This window comes from Barbus barbus (assembly GCF_936440315.1).
Source record: "Barbus barbus genome assembly, chromosome: 28".
Taxonomy (NCBI): Eukaryota; Metazoa; Chordata; class Actinopteri; order Cypriniformes; family Cyprinidae; genus Barbus; species Barbus barbus.
The window spans coordinates 304,188-323,277 of record NC_136756.1 but is presented as its reverse complement, the minus strand read 5'-3'; the positions used below and the strand labels follow the sequence as shown (position 1 = coordinate 323,277).

Here is a 19,090-nt window from a genome sequence, read left to right as displayed (position 1 = left end):
CTGGGGGCTGCTGCGGCTGTAGGAACTCTGTTTAACATCGGCATGAACACCACTAATGCTGTTAATCTGGCCACCGTTAAGAGGCACGTGGGCGAAATTCAGGCCGAAATGCCCGAAATACGGCAACAGCTCCTAGTCCAGAGTCACGCCTTACAGACCTTCGGAAAATCACTGAACGGCACGATTACGATTCTAAATACCCATAGCACCCTTCTGAACCAAACTATAATCACTCCAACTTAAAGACAGTGCTCCCCAAATTCCATCAGCATGTCTCCTGCCACACTAGAGGAGAAAAAACTTTGGATCATGTTTACACAAACATCGCAGGAGCTTACATCGCGACTCCCCTCCCCCACCTCGGACAGTCTGATCACCTTTCTTTGTTTCTCACCCCCAAGTATTCACCCCTCATCAACCGTGTGAAGCCATCAGTGAAGACCATCAAAGTGTGGCCAATGGGAGCAGAGTCTGTACTTCAGGACAAGTTTCAACACACAGACTGGAGTATGTTTGCTTCTCAGGCTGCCAGTGGCTGTCACACGGACATTGACATCTATACCACCTCTGTACTGGACTACATCAATACCTCCATTGACAGTGTCACAACAGAGAAACAGATCACAACGTACCCTAATCAGAAGCCATGGATGAACAAGGAAGTGCGGCTCTTGCTGAAAGCCCGCAACACTGCTTTCAGATCAGATGACGCTCAGGCCTACAGCATATCCAGGGCTAACCTGAAGAGGGGCATCAAGAAGGCCAAGCACTGCTACAAGCTAAAGGTAGAGGAGCATTTTTCCAACTCTGACCCCCGGCGCATGTGGCAGGGCATCCAGGTCATCAGTGACTACAAGCCATGCAACTCCACTCCAACGGTCACAGACGTCTCCTTCCTTAACGAGCTAAATGACTTTTATGCTCGCTTTGACAACAACAACAACAAGGAGACAGCCACCAAGATCACACTCTCAGGAGACCATCAGACCCTCAAACTCACCTCCACAGATGTCTGCACAGCATTGAGCCGGATCAACGCATACAAGGCTGCTGGCCCCGACGGCATTCCTGGACGTGTGCTCAGGACATGTGTAGAGCAGCTCGCAGGGGTCTTCACAGACATTTTCAACCTGTCACTCACCCAAGCAATGGTGCCAACATGCTTTAAGTCGACATCAATTGTGCCAGTGCCGAAACACTCCTCCCCAACGTGCCTGAATGACTACCGCCCCGTAGCACTCACACCCATTGTTATGAAGTGCTTTGAGCGACTGGTCCTGGCACACCTCAAGAACTGCCTCCCACCCACACTGGACCCACACCAATTTGCCTATAGAAGCAATAGAAGCACTGAGGATGCAGTAGGCACAGTACTGCACTCGGTACTCACACACCTGGAAAACAACAACACATATGCACGGATATTATTTGTTGATTTCAGCTCAGCATTCAACACCGTCATTCCCTCCAAGCTGACCACTAAACTTGGAGACTTGGGTGTTAACACCTCCCTTTGCAGCTGGATTATGGACTTTCTGACCAACAGACCTCAGCATGTTAGGTCAGGCCTCACCTGCTCCACCACCATCACACTCAACACCGGCGTACCACAGGGCTGTGTGCTGAGCCCATTCCTCTACTCCCTCTACACCCATGACTGCAGGCCTGTGCATGGATACAACTCCATCATCATGTAAGGAATGGTCTGAACGCACACACAGCTAACACCAGACTTCTTGACGCCGTATAGACGACCCTCCCCCTAAACCTCCGAGACCAGAAAAACATATATTTTGGGTTTTCGAGAGCCCTTGTCATGTGGAGGAACCCCACATAGAAACCCCCCCTGACTTCATGCAGTAAATTCAAGGACATATCGCAAAGGATGACGTTTTTACGAGCGACTCGAACTAAAGACAATTCCCAGACTTTTCGAACCAAAGACCTTATAACCCGGCTATCACGCGCATTCCTGAAAACGCGCGCCTTTTCTCTGTTGCGCTCTCTAAAACAGACAAAGGAATTCAACTGGTCCATGTTCGCTCATCTAACAAAGAGAAAGAAAGAGCCACACCCGGAAAGATGTTGTTTTAAAAGAACAAAGTTATACTGGCTTCTGCGACTGAAATTATACCCTGAAACAAAACACTATAGACAATGTAGTTTATACATTAAAGGGTGGTTTTGTTTGTGACATTTATAAGCTGTTGCATTATTTTAAATCTATGGTAAATCTGTTTCCAGAATTTATAATCTTCCTGAGTACTAGTTGTTCATTATCACATGCTCTGATTATTTAGGATCGTTTAATCAATGCCTTAACTACGAAATCGAATATAAAGGATATTTGTATTTTGGTGCCTGTTAAACGGCTACTGTTTGGTCTCGGATGAAAGCTGATTTAATGAATAATAATATTGTGGTATGAATTAAATCTTATCTGTTTTTCATTAACGCCTATTTACAAGATGAATGGAAGTCTGCTGTTATAAGTTTTTATGTGATAAAATACTTGCGCAGATAATGTATGCAACACGAAACTCTGCAGGGCGGGGCTCCGCCCACAGAGACGCTTGCGATTGGGCCACGCGCCAAAAAAGGCGGACCCCAAATCGTCCCGTTAAAAACGGATACTCAACCATGAGAGTTGAGTTGGAGTTTGAAAACAATAGGAGGACACGCACGCCAGCGAGTCTCTCGTTCTGCTCACGCTGCAAGCGCTTCAGGCCTCGAACATCACGGCGAAGCAAAGCAACTAACACAAAGACTCAGTTAAACTTTCAAAGAACTTTAACCTTAAACGTTTAAGAACTGGATAGCCTTCCTGAAAGGTTCACCACGTCAGAAAGAGACAACCAACCACTGAAGAGTGCGCTAGTCACACGACCTCCCAAGCAGCCAGTCCGCACGCGATCCGTCTCAAGCTGAACAAAAGGGACGGACTTCACCTTTGAAGAAAGCCTGAACTGAGCTCGATCGAAACAACGCAAAAGACAAAGTAAGGCAAAATCTCTTTACTGACTGAAACAGGGATTCCTCTCTGTTGCTGTTTAAATATAGCATGGTTCTGTCTATAAGTTTCCTCAGGTTGAAAAGCTAGCATTAAAACCTAAGTCTCTCTCTCTTCAGATATAAACAACTCGCTCCCATTGCAACGTATGTGTGTGTTCATGTCTGTTTAAATTGTCTGTTAATGTTGTGTTAGAATAGTGAATAAAACTTTGACCTTATTAAGAAATCTTTGTCTGTGTTATGTGATTTAACATGTCGTAACTATTTGCCAAAAAGATCGCGTTTACCTACGCTCATGGGCTAACTTAGCTAACTCAATTTAACTATTTGATTTATTTTAATCGTTGGCCACGAATGAAATAAACAACGTGTTAAAAGATAACTGCTGTTATTAATGCTTGCTGGACAAGTCGTTAACAAGGCATAAGTTGTACATTCTGATTAATAACAATTAATCATATGAAGATCAACTCTTAAGAGTGATTCCCTAAAAGCTAAATAATAAAATAAATATATTTTGTAGGATTAATGTCTTACAATCAAGTTTGCTGACGACACCACAGTGATTGGCCTCATCAGAGACAACGATGAGACTGCCTACAGGGAGGAGGTACAGCACCTGGCTGCATGGTGTGCTGACAATAGCCTGCTCCTCAACACCAGCAAGACAAAGGAACTCATTGTGGACTTCAGGAAGAAGAAAAGTGGAACGCATGACCCCATCCACATTAACGGGATGGTTGTTGAACGTGTCTCCAGCTTCAAGTTCCTGGGAACCCACATCTCGGAGGACCTGACCTGGACCACGAACACATCCAGCCTAGTCAAGAAGGCTCACCAACGCCTCTTCTTCCTTAGGACACTGAAGAAGAACCACCTGTCTCCAATCATCCAGCGGAACTTCTACCGGTGTGCAATTGAAAGCATCCTGACCAACTGCATCACAGTCTGGTATGGGAACTGCACAGTTGCTGACCGCAAGGCACTGCAGAGGGTGGTGAAAACCGCCCAACGCATCACAGGGACACCACTCCCTGCCATTGAGGATGTCCAGAGAAAACGCTGTTTACGTCGAGCTCGCGGCATTCTTAAGGACTCCTCTCACCCTGACCATAGACTGTTTAACTTACTGCCCTCTGGGAGGCGCTTCAGGAGCCTCCGATCAAGGACAAGCAGACTCAGAAACAGCTTTTTCCCTACAGCTGTTTCCCTACTAAACTCTGCCCAATGATACCCCCCTCACACACCACCACAAACTCTTCACCCCTCCCCATCATTAAAATCGGTTAAGAAACAAAACAAAAAAACATCCACACACTGAGTACTATGCACTGGAAATTTTTATTTCTATGCACTTTCAATGTTCATTGCACTAGTGTTTATATATCTTAATTTATAGCTTATTCATATCCATTTGTAATTATTTTCATAGTTTTAGCTCATAGTGTACATACATTTACTGCACAACCCATCTGTATTGTATGTTCATATCACCCATCTGTATATCATACTGATAGTATTTAAAAACTTGTAAATTATGTCCATAGTACTACTGTACATACATTTACTGCACAACCCATCTGTATAGTATGTTCATATCACCCATCTGTATATCATACTGATAGTATTTAAAAACTTGTAAATTATGTCCATAGTACTACTGCCTTATCTGTATATTTCTGTACATATGTAACATATTGTAGGCACTGTATATCCTGTACCTCTGCTTATTGCACTTCTGGTTAGATGCTAACTGCATTTCGTTGCCCTGTACCTTACATGTGCAATGACAATAAAGTTGAATCTAATCTAATCTAATCTAATAAAATCTATAAACAAACTATTTTCGGTCGTTCAAAACGATTTAGCCCAAACACAACTCCTAACTACCCTCATGACCGACATGCTACGTGCAGTAAGCTCCTCAGTTGATAACTTAGCCATGGGTAGGATTCCACACTATTAGATTAGATTAGATTAGATTCAACTTTATTGTCATTTATGCAGAGTACAAGTACAGAGCTAATGAAATGCTATCTGACACCTCTTAGCCTTGTCCAGAACGTCCTAACTTCGGCCACCGGGGGCCCTGCTAGCCCCATCCAAACTCATCTCGCCTTTTCCCTAGGTAGCGCTATTCCCTTGTACGTAGACCCGGAAGCCGACGACTTAGCCTTTCTCCTCAGTTTGCCCATTATTGATTCTAACAACATTTACCGGCTCAAATATGTTGTGAATGTGGGATTTTGGCAAGGGAACACCTATGTCAAAATCCACACTCCTGAAGTCGTTGCGTATCACGATAACAACAAACAGTTGTATCTGGCCCCAAACCTAAAGATGTGTACGCTCACGAAAGACATTCACTTCCTTTGCCCGAGTAAGCCTTTTATCCGCGATCATACTGAGGGCATCTGCGGCCTAGAATCCATAAGGCCCGACACTAGCTGCCCCGCCGAAGCGACACCACGTTCTCAAGTTGAGGTAACGCAAGCCGAAATTATCGGAAACCGATGGCTGGTCAACACCCCAGCGAACGGCTACCCTCACATATGATCAACACGACACCGCCACACGCATTATCCTACCTAACCAAACTCTATGGATCACGGTCCCTAAGGGCTCGATCCTCCATATTGACGATTTGGCGTTGTACCACCTTACCGACGACGAGTATCAGGCTGAAATCGAAATCTCACCTTTCTTCAAACAGCACTCCTTCACCCTTGATCCAGAATTGGAAGAAAGGATCAGGGAGGAAGGAACACAGCTGATTGATTAAACCCCCGTTGATACAGCTTTAGAAGCTATCGCTCGCCTTCCGCCCGCTGGCGCGCCAATTATTCGGTCTTGGTCTGCCGCTGACACAGCGCTTTGCATCTCTACTATTGTAGGATATGTTGTGACTTTGACCCTGGCCTTCCTCCTACACAAACGAGTGAACGCCGTTCAAGAGTCTTGCAACAAATGCACGTCAGGCGTCCCGCGCATTTTCCGACGTGATAAAACTGACCAAGAACCCGAAACGGAGAACTCAACCAACCTGATTGAGATCACGCCTATACCGCCTCGTCGAACCCCGGACAACTAAACCAATCAAAATAACCCCACTTCCAATAATCCAGTTGTCTTCTCAAGCTTCTAACCTGTACATTCCAAAATTACCCTGCACCAGGATCCAGTCAGTGATGGAGATGTTGTTTGTGCCGTGTGTGCCTGTTCTCCCTTCTTCTTGTTCCAGCACCCGCTAACGTTCACAACGGGAACCTCACCGAGCAAAGGGGGATATGTAGGAAGGACTCTGCTTACACACACACACAATTTCCAGACCGCCAGACGCTCTGAAACCCCCCCCCCCCCTCGTATCTCCTGGGCCATAAAACCAGGATCTAATGAAGAAAATTCCCGTTTGGTCATTTTGAAAGAAAACAGAACTCATGTCCCGGATCCTAATTTATGTGACGCCAGAAACTCCCTTGAATGTGACTACGCTGAGCGCCGTAATTCAAAAGGGTAATAACTCCCAACTTTCCAAGAGAAGAAGACTTTTACGACCTCGCAACTATTAGCACATTCCAGAAAAACGCGCCTTTTCTGGGGTGCTATCGAAATAGACAAAGAGAGCCACACCCTGAAGGATTTTGTTTTAAAGAACAAAAGTTATACTGTTTTTTTTCTATTGAAATAATATACTCGAAAAACACTATAGACGATATAGTTTAAACATATATATTAAAGGATGTTTTTGTTTGTGACATTTATAAGCTGGTTGTGTGAACTTATGTAGTCTTTTTCATGTAATCTTTTTTATATTCCTGATCACTAGTTGTTCATTTTCACATGATTGATATGTTTATTGGGAATTTAGGATCGTTTAATCAATGCCTTAAATATGAAATTGAATATAAAGGATATATGTATTTTGGTGCATGTTAAACGGCTACTGTTTGGTTTTGGATGAAAGCTGATTTCATGAATAATAATATTGTGGTGAATGAAGTCTTATCTGTTTTTCATTAACGCATATTTACAAGACGAATAGAAGTTTGCTGTTATAAGTTTTTATGTGATAAAATACTTGCGCAGATAATGTATGCAACAAGAAACTGTGCAGGGGCGGGGCTCCGCCCACAGCTACACTTGCGATTGAGTCAAACGCCCAACAGGAAAGAATCCGATTGGCCCAAGCCCCGGAGGCAGATCCCAAATCGGCTCGCTTAAAACCAGATGCACAACCGTGAAAGTGAGTTGGAGTTGAAAACTAAAGGAGGCTCACGCACGTCTCGCTCGTCTCTCGTTCTGCTCACGCTGCAAAGCGCTTCTGGCCTCTAACATCACGGCGAAGGCATTGCACAGCGATCAAAGTTAAACTTCTAAGAGCTGACAAAGACTTCCTGAGAACTTTATCGAGTCAGAACGAGGTCCTCCAACCACTGAAGAGGAACCGCGTCACACGACCTACCGAGCAGCCAATCCACATGCGGTGAACACGACCAAAGCAAAGGACGGAATTCACCTGAGGAAAAAGCCTGAATTTGAACCAAAGGAAAGACTGAGTTCGATCGGAAACAACTGAAGGCGCAGTAAGGAAAAATCTCTTTATTGACTGAAACCGGGATACCTCTCGGTTGAGAGTAAAGATAGAATGATTCTCTGTCTATGAGTTTCCTCAGGTTGAAAAGCTAGCATTAAAACCTAAGTCTCTCTCTCTTCAGATATAAAACAACTCGCTCCCTTCTGTGTGTATGTTAAATCGTCTGTTTGTGTTGTCTAGTTAATATTGTGTTAGAGTAGTGAATAAAACTTTGACTTTATTAAGAAATCTCTTGTCTGTGCTATGGATTTCGCATCTCGTAATTATTTGCCAAAAGATCGCGTTTACCTACGCTCATGAGTCTGAGAACTAAGTTAACTATTTGGTTATTTTAATCGTTGGCCACGAATTAAATAAACAAAGTGTTAAGAGATAACTTGCTGAGATTAATGCTTGCTGGACAAGTCGTTGATAAGGTATAAGTTGGACGTTCTGATTAATATCCATTAATCATACGTCACTCGTAAGGGTGGTTCCCCAAAGCTAAAATACATAAAATAAATATAGGTAGGATTATTATTAACAATGTCTTACACATGTCTACATGATTGCCTTTATTTTCGTTAAATACAGTTCTTAATACAACATATTTGACCGTTTAAACAACAAGCGTAGCTATGTAAACTTTTAAACTGCTTAATTTGTGTGTAAACGCCTATGTGAAAAAAACTAATTCTGGCCAGTATTATAACGTTCACCAGAGCGACATCGCACTGAACGCTCTTTGTTTGCATGTGTCATTGTTTTCTAATAGAATAAATGAAACGGGACAAAGTTAATCTTGACAAACTATATATCATTCTGAGGGTCTAAGCCTCAAGCATCGACGACAGATCGCTGTTTTTCGACGGAAAGCTTATAAGGAATGTATTTGCTACATTTGTGTAAGCAGTACACATCCAAACACGCAGAATAAAAAAGCAGTACGTACCTTTATCATTGTAATAACGAGCCACAAACGAGCCACTGCTGAAATCCCAGTTTAGTTAGAGAGGTAAGGGTCCACAGAACAACATCCCAGCGAGCACTTTTAGTCCAGTGAAACAATAACGTTGTAATAAGGATGAATATTCCTTTGTTTACATTTCATTTCTTCAGAGAGTTATTGTTCGCGTCCGTTATGGAATAAATTACGCTCAAAAACAGCGTCTTGGTGGTAAAAAAACAACACTGTGTTGCAGCATACGGTTTTACAAAACAGAATGAGACCGTCCACAGAAAAAAAAGTCTCAGAAAAGCGGAATATAGATTATTTGAATTTGGCGCTCCCTCCTGCCGGCAGTGACGCTTCTGTGACGCAACTGTCATCTGAGCGGGCGTAACTTAGCGATCTGCTTTATCCATAAAAAACTGTTTTTTTTTTTCTTCTACATTTTTTATATGTGTGTGTGTGTGTATTGTGTGGGGAATGTGGCCGTGTCTGCATGATTATAATATGTATGGACGGACATCAGCGTGTTTATTACCGACTCTATGACGGCTATCATTGTGATTCATTGATCAGCTATTATTGATTATATGGCCCATCTGTTTGATTATCATCTGAATGGAAGCACATCAGCGTGTGTTTACTGACTCTATGACCATGTCTGGCAATATCACTTCACGTCTGGCAATCAGAATACTTCAGTATACATACTATATACAAAGCATTTTTTTTTTTTAATTTTTTTTCCTTTTTTATTACTCAAATAATTATTTTTGTATTTTTTAGTGCTCAAATAAATCTGTCTATTATTTTATAGTTGAAAAACTATGCAGGAATATGTATAATGACTAAAATAGTTTGTATAATTCTGAAATCCATTTGGTGGTTATTTTTCCTCGAACGGAGGTGGGAGGACTATAAATAGTTTCAGAAAAAATATTGCAGGAATCTCATTTGTCATGGTATCTTCTTCAAATTTGAAATATAAACTCATGAGATACATGGCTTTCAAACCATTACTTTTCTGGATTGCTCCAGGACTTATTTCATGTATTTGTATATGAAATAAAAAACATTCAGTGTGGAAAAATATTTTTCAAGGCACGTCAGTGTGTATAACTTTTGATCTTTTTGAGCATTATCAACTCTGGATGATGGATAGTAAAGCCCAGAGTCTCTTTGTTCCAAAGATACCTAATTTGTTTGTGTAAGCACACTTTGTCACAAACTGTTACCATTTTAATTTAGGTAGGTTATTTTCACCTGCGAGGCCCCAAATGGGGGTGAAGGTTAACAGGTTAAAATATATTTTTTTCTCTTTTCTTTTTTTCCCCCGGCTATTATTAATATCTTGCAGATTCTGCAAGTTGTATGTAAACCTATGACTTAAACATTTGCGGAGCGTGTGTCGCAAATAAAGTGAAAATTAAATGAAAAGTCAAGTATATTGCGGCATTAAATTTAGATCTGCGCATGGTGCATTTCTTTTCAAGAGATTTTACAGCGTTTCGCATTATAACCAATCACATGTCAGAGACATTCAGATGAGTCATCTTATAGATGGAACGGAGTGTTGGTTACAGGGCACGCTCACTGAGTGAATTCTGCACTCTGGCAAATTCAAAAACAAGAAAGTGTTTTTTGACATTGCAGACAGCATCACTGATTATAACTGGAGCTTTTTAGAGTGCTTACACTCACTCAGTGATTCTTTGATAATGTAAATGTTCTTTTTTTGATTGTTGTAATTTGTTTAACCGTGGCGGAGTTATAATTAGAAACTTAAAATTTCTTTTTATTAAACCTGTGATCATCAGGTTAAATGCAAGTGAGCAAGGCACCGAACCCCCAACTGCTCCCCGGGCGCCGCAGCATAAAATGGCTGCCCACTGCTCCGGGTGTATGTTCACGGTGTGTGTGTGTTCACTGCTGTGTGTGTGCACGTTGGATGGGTTAAATGCAGAGCACGAATTCCGAGTATGGGTCACCATACTTGGCTGAATGTCACTTCACTTCACTTCACTTATTAAAATATATTGTAACATAAATGGTACTTGACTAAAAGGAGTTTATGACGTGTGTGCAGTTAATGATTAGGCTAGTAGTTTGAGAGCGTTTGTCTAGAGACTATAGCGCAGTTAACCCTATAAAACCGACGGGAGTGCCCGCGCTCCGGTTTGCGTGTCTCTGTTTAAAAGCCAATAGAAACTGAAACTAAAATGGTAGCGCAATAATTATTTTTGCATACAAAATCGGAGACGTTACGCATTAAAATCAAGCCTACAACATGCTCCTGTTGCGTTGTTTTCACCCTCTAACAAGTCTGCACAAATTGCCAAGTCTGCACAAATTGCATACAATTTTGTTTTCAACAAAAACACTAACAAAAACATTGCACTTCTTTGCACACGTTATATAGAGCTGAGGTTGCTAGTTGCCTTTTCCTACAACCGTAATCAGTTCTATTCGTCACTCTCTCTCTCTTTATCTGTTGCTTCATCTTTTCTTTTTCACGCATACACACAAATGCAAGACCAATCATACACGCACGTGAATCATGTTACAACTGCACGAAAAAATAAGTATATGGATGCAGATGTTTTGGAACTACTAACGTTACTCGTGTCTGACGACGAGGAACTCTCCCACCGTTCATCTGCTCCAGATTCTGTTTCTAGTGGGGTTTATATTATTTATATATGTTTTATGCATTTATGTATTTATTTATTTTAAATTTTACACAAGAATAACTGAGATGGACTTTTATTTATTTATTTTTCAATCAACATCACTCTCAAAAGCAAAATGTTGTCTTTTTGACCCCAAAAATTCAAATGCACTCCATTTTTCTGTGAGGCATGCCACATGCCCCTCTGCATTATTCTGGTCAGGAACTGTCACAAGTGTAATCACAGCCTTTCTACACTTTTATTTCTGATAAATTACAGATTTTAGAGTAGTGTAGCTTATTATTTTACATAGTCTTTTTTAGTTGTTCAATCAACATTGCTTTCAAAAGCAATATGTTGCCTGTTTGACGCACTTTTTATAAAAATGAGTGTATCTCACAAACAAATTTATGTAATCAGTCCAAATCAATTGTATGTAGTTTTAAAGTGTTTTATGCAAGTTTTTTTAAATTGACAAGTTTGAGGTTGACATTTGTGATATTTCTGTATTTAGAAAAATATGTTTAAAATTTTGATTTAAATTTTTTTTGTTGGTTTAATGCACTTTTGAGCTATTTATCTAGTAACTATGGATTTCTTACAAACATATCCTTCAAATTGGGGGTCTAAGTATTGTATTGATATATGACATTTGAAAATACTCAAACGAATGACAGCACAGCATGTAAAAATAATAATATATACTCTGGCGGAATTGTTCTATGGCAGGTCTTAAGGGTTAAACAGCTAATATATGTGATTGTTGGTGGCTGTCTTGAGGAGCGAGAAAGCTTTAGAAAATGGCTCATAAAAAGGTCGAGGACATCAATGCTTTTACAAGTCGGAATCTAAAATGACGGTAATATGGCGAGACATTTCACATGAAATTCTGTCAGTGAGAGGGGAGTTGTAGGGGCGCGCAAGAAAAATACAACTATCTCTGGTCATTGAAATATGCAACTAATTTAATGTTTTGATTTTTTTTTTAGATTGTGTGCAATCACAAAAAAAAAAGTATCCTGTGGATGATTGAGGAGCACAAGAAGGCCCTCCATGAATCTGCAAACTGGGGTTTGGATATGGAGCTCGTGCCGATGGAGAGTGAGCAGATGGGCCTCGTCCTTTCTCTTGCCCGAGCCCGTGGATTCACCGGTTGAATTCTCACAATTAATATTTATGCTCTAGGCCGGAGGCATGCAAAAAAATCCGGCCGCCTCCGGAGCACGATGGGGAAAGATGGATGACCCTCTCTCAAAAACCACGAATCAAGAGCGGAGGGTTTTGAGACGGAGATTAAAATAATTTACATTTAGAAGAGCCATAAACCAACTTGCACATGTGGGAAAAACGTTAATACAGTTAATACATTTACCGTGTGGGTCATTGCTAGCAATGAAGCGAGAACACGGCGGCAATTCCATGCACTTCACCGCAAGTAGAACAGTGTTCCACTATCACAAACGCTGAAGTGCAAATAAAGAAAGCTCAAAGAAAAACAGTCCGAATATCGGGCCAGATAAAATGCAACAGAAAGGCTAATATGGTCACTTCGTGAAGGCAGAGAAGTACAGGGGCATCTCAATAAATTAGAATGTCATGAAAAAGTAACATTTTTCTAGTAACTTATTTCAAAAAGTGAAACTTTCATATATTTTAGATTCATTATGTCAAATAAAACATTTCAAAAGTTTTTTTTTTTTTTTTTTTGATGTTTAGAGTTTAGAGTTTAGCTCATGAAAGTCAAAAATCAGTATCTCAAAATATTAGAATATTTACATTTGAGTTTCAATAATTGACCACCCATGCAATATAAATTCTGGGAATCTCTTAATACTAATAATAACAATAATGGGGAAGACTGCTGCCTTGGCAATGATCCAGAAGACGAACATTGACACCCTCCACAAAAAGGTCACAGAAGGTCATTACGGAAATGTGTGGCTGTTTACAGGGTGCTGTATCAAAGCATATTAAATGCAAAGTTGACTGGAAGGAAGAATTTGGGTAGGAAAAGGTGCACAAGCAACAGGGATGACTGCAAGCTTGAGAATACTGTCAGTGCTTCAAGAGTGACCATGCTCAGACGTCTTCAGGAAAAGGGCTACCAAGCCACTTCTGAACCAGAGACAACGTCAGAAGCGTCTTACCTGGGCTGTGGAGAAAAGAACTGGACTGTTGCTCAGTGGTCCAAAGTCCTCTTTTCAGATGAAAGTCAATTTTGCATTTCATTTGGAAATCAAGGTCCCAGAGTCTGGAGGAAGAGTGGAGAGGCACAGAATCCATGTTGCTTGAAGTCCAGTGTGAAGTTTCCACAGTCAGTGATGATTTGGGCTGCCATGTCATTTGCTGGTGTTGGTCCACTGTGTTTCTGAAGTCCACAGTCAACGCAGCCATCTACCAGGACATTTTAGAGCACTTCATGCTTCCTTCTGCTGACAAGCTTTATGGAGATACTGATTTCATTTTCCAGCAGGACTTGGCACCTGCCCACACTGCCAAAAGTACCAAAAGCTGGTTCAATGACCATGGTGTTACTGTGCTTGATTGGCCAGCAAACTTGCCTGACCTGAACCCCATAGAGAATCTATGGGGTACTGTCAAGATGAAGATGAGAGACACCAGACCCAACAATGCAGATGAGCTGAAGGCCACTGTCAAAGAAACCGTCTCAGGTTACGTATATAACCATGGTTCCCTGAGAGGGAACGAGACACTGCGTCCTCTAGAGGTCGCTATGGGGAACTCCATCTACGTGACCCGTGTCTGAAGCATATATACAAAAACACCAAATATTGGCCGGCGACAGACTATCATATACGGTGCGACCACAGTATAAAAGGGCGCCGGGAGAAAGCATCATCCACTTCTTCGTCTGAAGCTGCATCCGAAGCGTGGCCTAAAGTCTAGAGGACGCAGTGTCTCGTTCCCTCTCAGGGAACCATGGTTACATACGTAACCTGAGACGTTCCCTATCAAGGGAACTTCGAACTGCGTCCTCTAGAGGTCGCTATGGGGAACGATATACCCACGCCGCCATGCTGAGGGAAGTGCATGCCATTCCAAAGGCGAGCACTAAGCATCAACTCTTATCAAAAGATAAAGGAGTTGTCCCTGGGATGAATTGACGGCTGTCAGTGACATTATCCCCTTCGGCCAAAGGCCTGAGTTGCATACCCCGGAACTCACCTGATAGAGGCCGGACCACCTGGACCTAGGGTAAAACTCAAGGCTTGGAATCAGAAAGAAGGATTCCTTTAAGGGGATACGACCAAGCGCTTAGGATAGTAACTAAGCCTGGCCTGTCACCCAGGGGCTACTGCTTGCTCCTACAAGAGCTCGCTGAAGGAACTGTATCAACAGATCCTTAGTAGTAGCCCCCGTTCAAATAGTATCACTGGGGATACATGGGTAGAGTGGGGCCCAAGGAGACCGGGGCCTAACCGACTCAAAGAATGGGACGAAGCCTCAGCGCGTAACCCATACCATACAGGATTTTTAGAAAAGGAGCAGCATGCTCATAGGTGATCCTCTAATGAGGGGGAGCAATGCTAGTTCCACCAAGGCAGAGCTCTGGAGAGCGGAGAACTCAACTCTCAGCATGAGAGGATACTCAGCACATACATAAGTAGAGTGGGGCCTAAGGTAAAAACCGTGGCCTAACCAACTCAAAGAATGGTACGAAGCCTCAGCGCGTAACCCATACCGTACAGGATTTTTAGAAAAGACCGCAAAACACTTAGTGTGCGATCTTACCACAGCGTGGCTTTCAGAAAGTGCCCAGAGACTAGCGTGTGCACTTACCATAACATGGATTTAAATAACATTACTCTCTATCAGATGCTCTCTGGAGGGAGCAGCATGCTCATAGTCAAAAGTGACCCTCTAAGAGAGGGGAGCAATGCTATCTCGACCAGCAAAGAGAGCTCCTGAGGGAGCAGCATGCTCATAGGCGACCCTCTAAAATGAGGGGAGCAATGCTAGCTCTACCAAGACAGAGAGGATACTCAGCACATATATAAGTAGAGTGGGGCCCAAGGTGAAAACGGGCCTAACCAACTCAAAGAATGGGTACGAAGCCGCAGCGCGTAACCCATACCATACAGGATTTTTAGAAAAGACCGCAAAACACTTGGTGTGCGATCTTACCACAGTGTGGTTTTTAGAAAAGTGCACAGAGACTAGCGTGCGCACTTACCAAATATGGATTTTAGATACCGTATTGTCAGATGCTCTCTGGAGGGAGCAGTATGTTCATAGATGACCCTCTAAAATGAGGGGAACAATGCTAACTCTACCAAGAAAGAGCTCTGGAGAGCGGAGAACTTAACTCTCAACATGAGAGGGAACTCAGACGCTCAGAAGGGAGCGACACGCTCATAAGTGACCCTCTAAATAAGGGGAGCGATGCCAGCTCACCCAATAAAGAGAGCTCAGAAAGGGAGCAACATGCTCATAAATAACCCTCTAAAGTGAGGAGAACAATGCTAGCTCGACCAACTATGAGAGCAACCTGACAAGGAGGCCTAAAGAAAGGCCTGACGTGCTGAGGTTTCTGAATAACGGAGCTCTGAGAGCGGAGACTCGACTCTCATAAGAGAGGAAACTCGGACGCTCAGCAGGGAGCGGCATGCTCATAGGCAACCCTCTAAGTGAGGGCAGCAGTGCCAGCTGGACCAACAGGGTAGAGCTCGGAGGGGTACAGCAGCAACGAGGAGCAGGTTGTTAAGTAACAAAGCTCTGGGAGCGGAAACTCTACTTACAGCAAAAGAGTTTCAGACACTCAGGAGGGAGCGGCATGCTCATAAAATAACCCTCCACATTCTAGGCGAGGGGAGCAAAGCTAGCTCGACCTACAAACAGAGGGATACCTAACAACCCGAACAAGCTGCTGGAAATAGTATCAGGGTAATAGGTAGCTGAACAGAGGTCAACAAGGGCTCAGGGAAACTGCTGCTTAAAACCCTAATAAGGGTGAGCAGTTCTAACCTAAACCTCTATGCACCTATCATGGCCTCGTTTGAAGAACAAAAGTGCCAAACTAGAAAATGCTGCTCCTCAGAGCCAAAGCATTGTAATAAAGTCGCTCAGCACCACACCTGATACCAGCCTGCTTTAGTACTGGAAGAAAGGTTAGTTCGAATGCTATAAAACACACATACCAGCGAATCTGATAAAATTGGATCGTACTCACTCATCCATGGATCCCGCGCAGAAGAACGGTCCAGTGTAGGGGCTGAAATAAGAGCCCCTGACTTTTATCCAGGTCTTTCAATAGATCAGCCTGGTATGCCTGAAACACTGCCATAGTGTGTAATGAGGCGACAGCCTGACCTGCTGCTGCGTATGCACATTCCAGCGTTTGTTTTTTTTTTTTTTCAGATGACGTCAGCAAAAAAACATTGTCATTGTCATCCAACAGCTCGCCCTCGCTAGCGACAGACGAGCGCGAGAAGGAAAATCCCTTCTATAACTCATTGGCGAGAACCACCTACAAACCCCATGAGCTCATTTTCTTCCGTGCTTCAGCAGCGGAGGGTCCTGAACCGCGGGAAGCAGACGGCTGCAACAGACGCAAAGATCATGTGAGTCATCAAGCATCAAATAACGTGGATACGGATGCACACATCTCTCAAACGCCTTGCTAGTGCTCGCCATTACAAAAGTAAAGCATACTTACCTCGTAAGATGCACACTTCAAACAAAACAGTCATTGAAGACGAAGAAGAGGATGATGCTTTCGTCATGGGCGTCATGGGCTTTCGCCGGCCAATATTTGGTGTTTTTGTATATATGCTTCAGACACGGGTCACGTAGATGGAGTTCCCCATAACGACCTCTAGAGGACGCAGTTCGAAGTTCCCTTGATAGGGAACTGGGCTTCCATACCAACTTAGCAGTGCCACAAACTGATCACCTGCATGCCACGCCGAATTGAGGCAGTAATTAAAGCAAAAGGAATTCACTAACTATGTTTTTTTTTTATTGGTCTTATGAAGTACTCTAATTTGTTGAGATGGTGGGTTTTTGTTAAATGTGAGCCTAAATCATCACAATTAAAAGAACCAAAGACTTAAACTACTTCAGTCTGTGTGCACTGAATTTATTTATTACACAAGTTTCACAATTTGAGTTGAATTACTGAAATAAATGAACTTTTCCACAACATTCTAATTTATTGAAATGCACCTGTTTAAGGATGGCGACGTAAGAGCGCTGGGGCGGCGCCCGTGCCATCAGCCAATTAATTGGTGTGATTCTATATGTGCTTCAGACAATCGGCACACCCAGAAGGCGTTCCCATTGTGTCATAGCTATGCAGCGTCGAGTGAACCGATGAAAGAGAACACATCTTCTGAATTTTGTCTGAGGGTGTACACTTACCTCTGCATTTACCACAGCAAGATATGCCAGCCATAGATACGCAGATATGTAGAGGCAGCTCGGCTGTTTCAGGTATATCAAAAGTGATGCCATCTTAGAAAAGCTGACAAGTTAATAGTGAGTTAATTGTAAGTTAGTTGTCAAAGAAAAGACTGAACCACTTCTGGGCCCAAAGTTTCAATAAAGCAAAGGCAAATCTAAAAACTGTAGTACAATTTAAAACACTAAAATGAACCAGCCAAATTAATTTATGTCTGTTTCTATAGAAGTGCTGAAAAAAAACAGTTCATTGTAAGTCTATTCTACTATTCAAGGTTGCAAATTCATATTCTGTCCAGTTTCAATGTGACCGTTTCAAAATTTGCTATGCTTATCCTCTGAAAGGCTTGTGTTCTTTATAATGAAAATGTTGGTGTAGATTGAGGTTTCATAATAATACAATTACAAATAATTAATTTTATTCATTCTCTCAATGATTTATATTTCCTTAAAAATAAGGACAGTTATTTAATTCATTGTTTAAACAATTCCACTATTAAGAAACTGAGAGACATTCTTTCTTTTAGTTAATTTGCAGTCTAGTGAAGTTTTTTAATTGTAATAAAAAATATGTCTGTAAATCCACTGTGATCACATTTGAATTATGTTCACTTGAGCTCTAAACAGCACATTCAGACTAAAATTACCTGTTAATATATATTTTTTAAATTAAGTATTACCTGGAGTCTCTGTGTGTTCTTGGTAAATTAACAGATTAAATATTCTGGTAATGTCTTCAGCTGAAGTCTAAAGCTCATGGAATGTATGTAGTCGTATTTATACACGGGTAAATATGGCCCTTTGTCCTCATGGACCCAGACTCTGCTGGAGATGTTTCATTATTGCCTCAACTGGAACATCACAGCACATCAGTGTCATTTGTCTTTGTGCCAAAACCCCCCCAAAGATTTGTGGTTTAATACTGCACAGATCTGGGCTTTGTGGCAAAGAGGCAAAAGTTTAATACAAGTGAAGTTAAAACAAATTATAGAAGTTATACAAGATGAAAGTGTTAGTACACCCACAACTTAAAATTCTGTCACCTTTAACTCACCCTCATTTCATTCTATATAAGATATAAACAGTGATCATATGACCGTGTGATGATCAGTGTATATACAATGGATTTCAGAAATATTGGCATCCTTGGTAAATACTAAAAATAGTCGATAAAGATTTCAGTGGGACTGGGTTTATTGGTCAGATGAGATCAAAAATAAAGCTTTGTGGAAAAACACATATGTGAACAAACTCAAAGTGAACTGGTGAATTTGCAGAAACTCCACTTAGAAGAGTTTGCTTTGTTGTTAATATTTAGCCAATTGTCTGCTTATTATTGAACTTGTTATCAATGTCAAAGAACATTTATCAGAGCAATGTACTCATTTTGAGCTAGGTTCTACTCAGTTATATTATCTACTGTTTGATATGGAAAGAAAGAAAGAAAGAAAGAAAGAAAGAAAGAAA

The 19,090-nt window shown here is 41.9% G+C and overlaps 1 protein-coding gene across 2 annotated transcripts in view; it reads right to left on the bottom strand.

Annotated features, from left to right (window-relative positions):
- LOC306848569 (immunoglobulin mu heavy chain-like) overlaps window positions 1–18,375 on the bottom strand; it is a 187,890-nt gene extending 169,515 nt beyond the window's left edge. For both annotated transcript variants that reach the window (XM_079383206.1, XM_079383207.1), the window contains exons 1-2: window positions 18,304–18,375; window positions 17,585–17,687 (exon numbers count right to left, since the gene is read on the bottom strand). In XM_079383206.1, coding sequence (XP_079239332.1) covers window positions 17,585–17,677 — 93 coding nt within the window. In that variant the 5' untranslated portion in view covers window positions 17,678–17,687; window positions 18,304–18,375. The remainder of the gene's footprint in view (window positions 1–17,584; window positions 17,688–18,303) is intronic.
- Window positions 18,376–19,090: the final 715 nt, after the last annotated feature.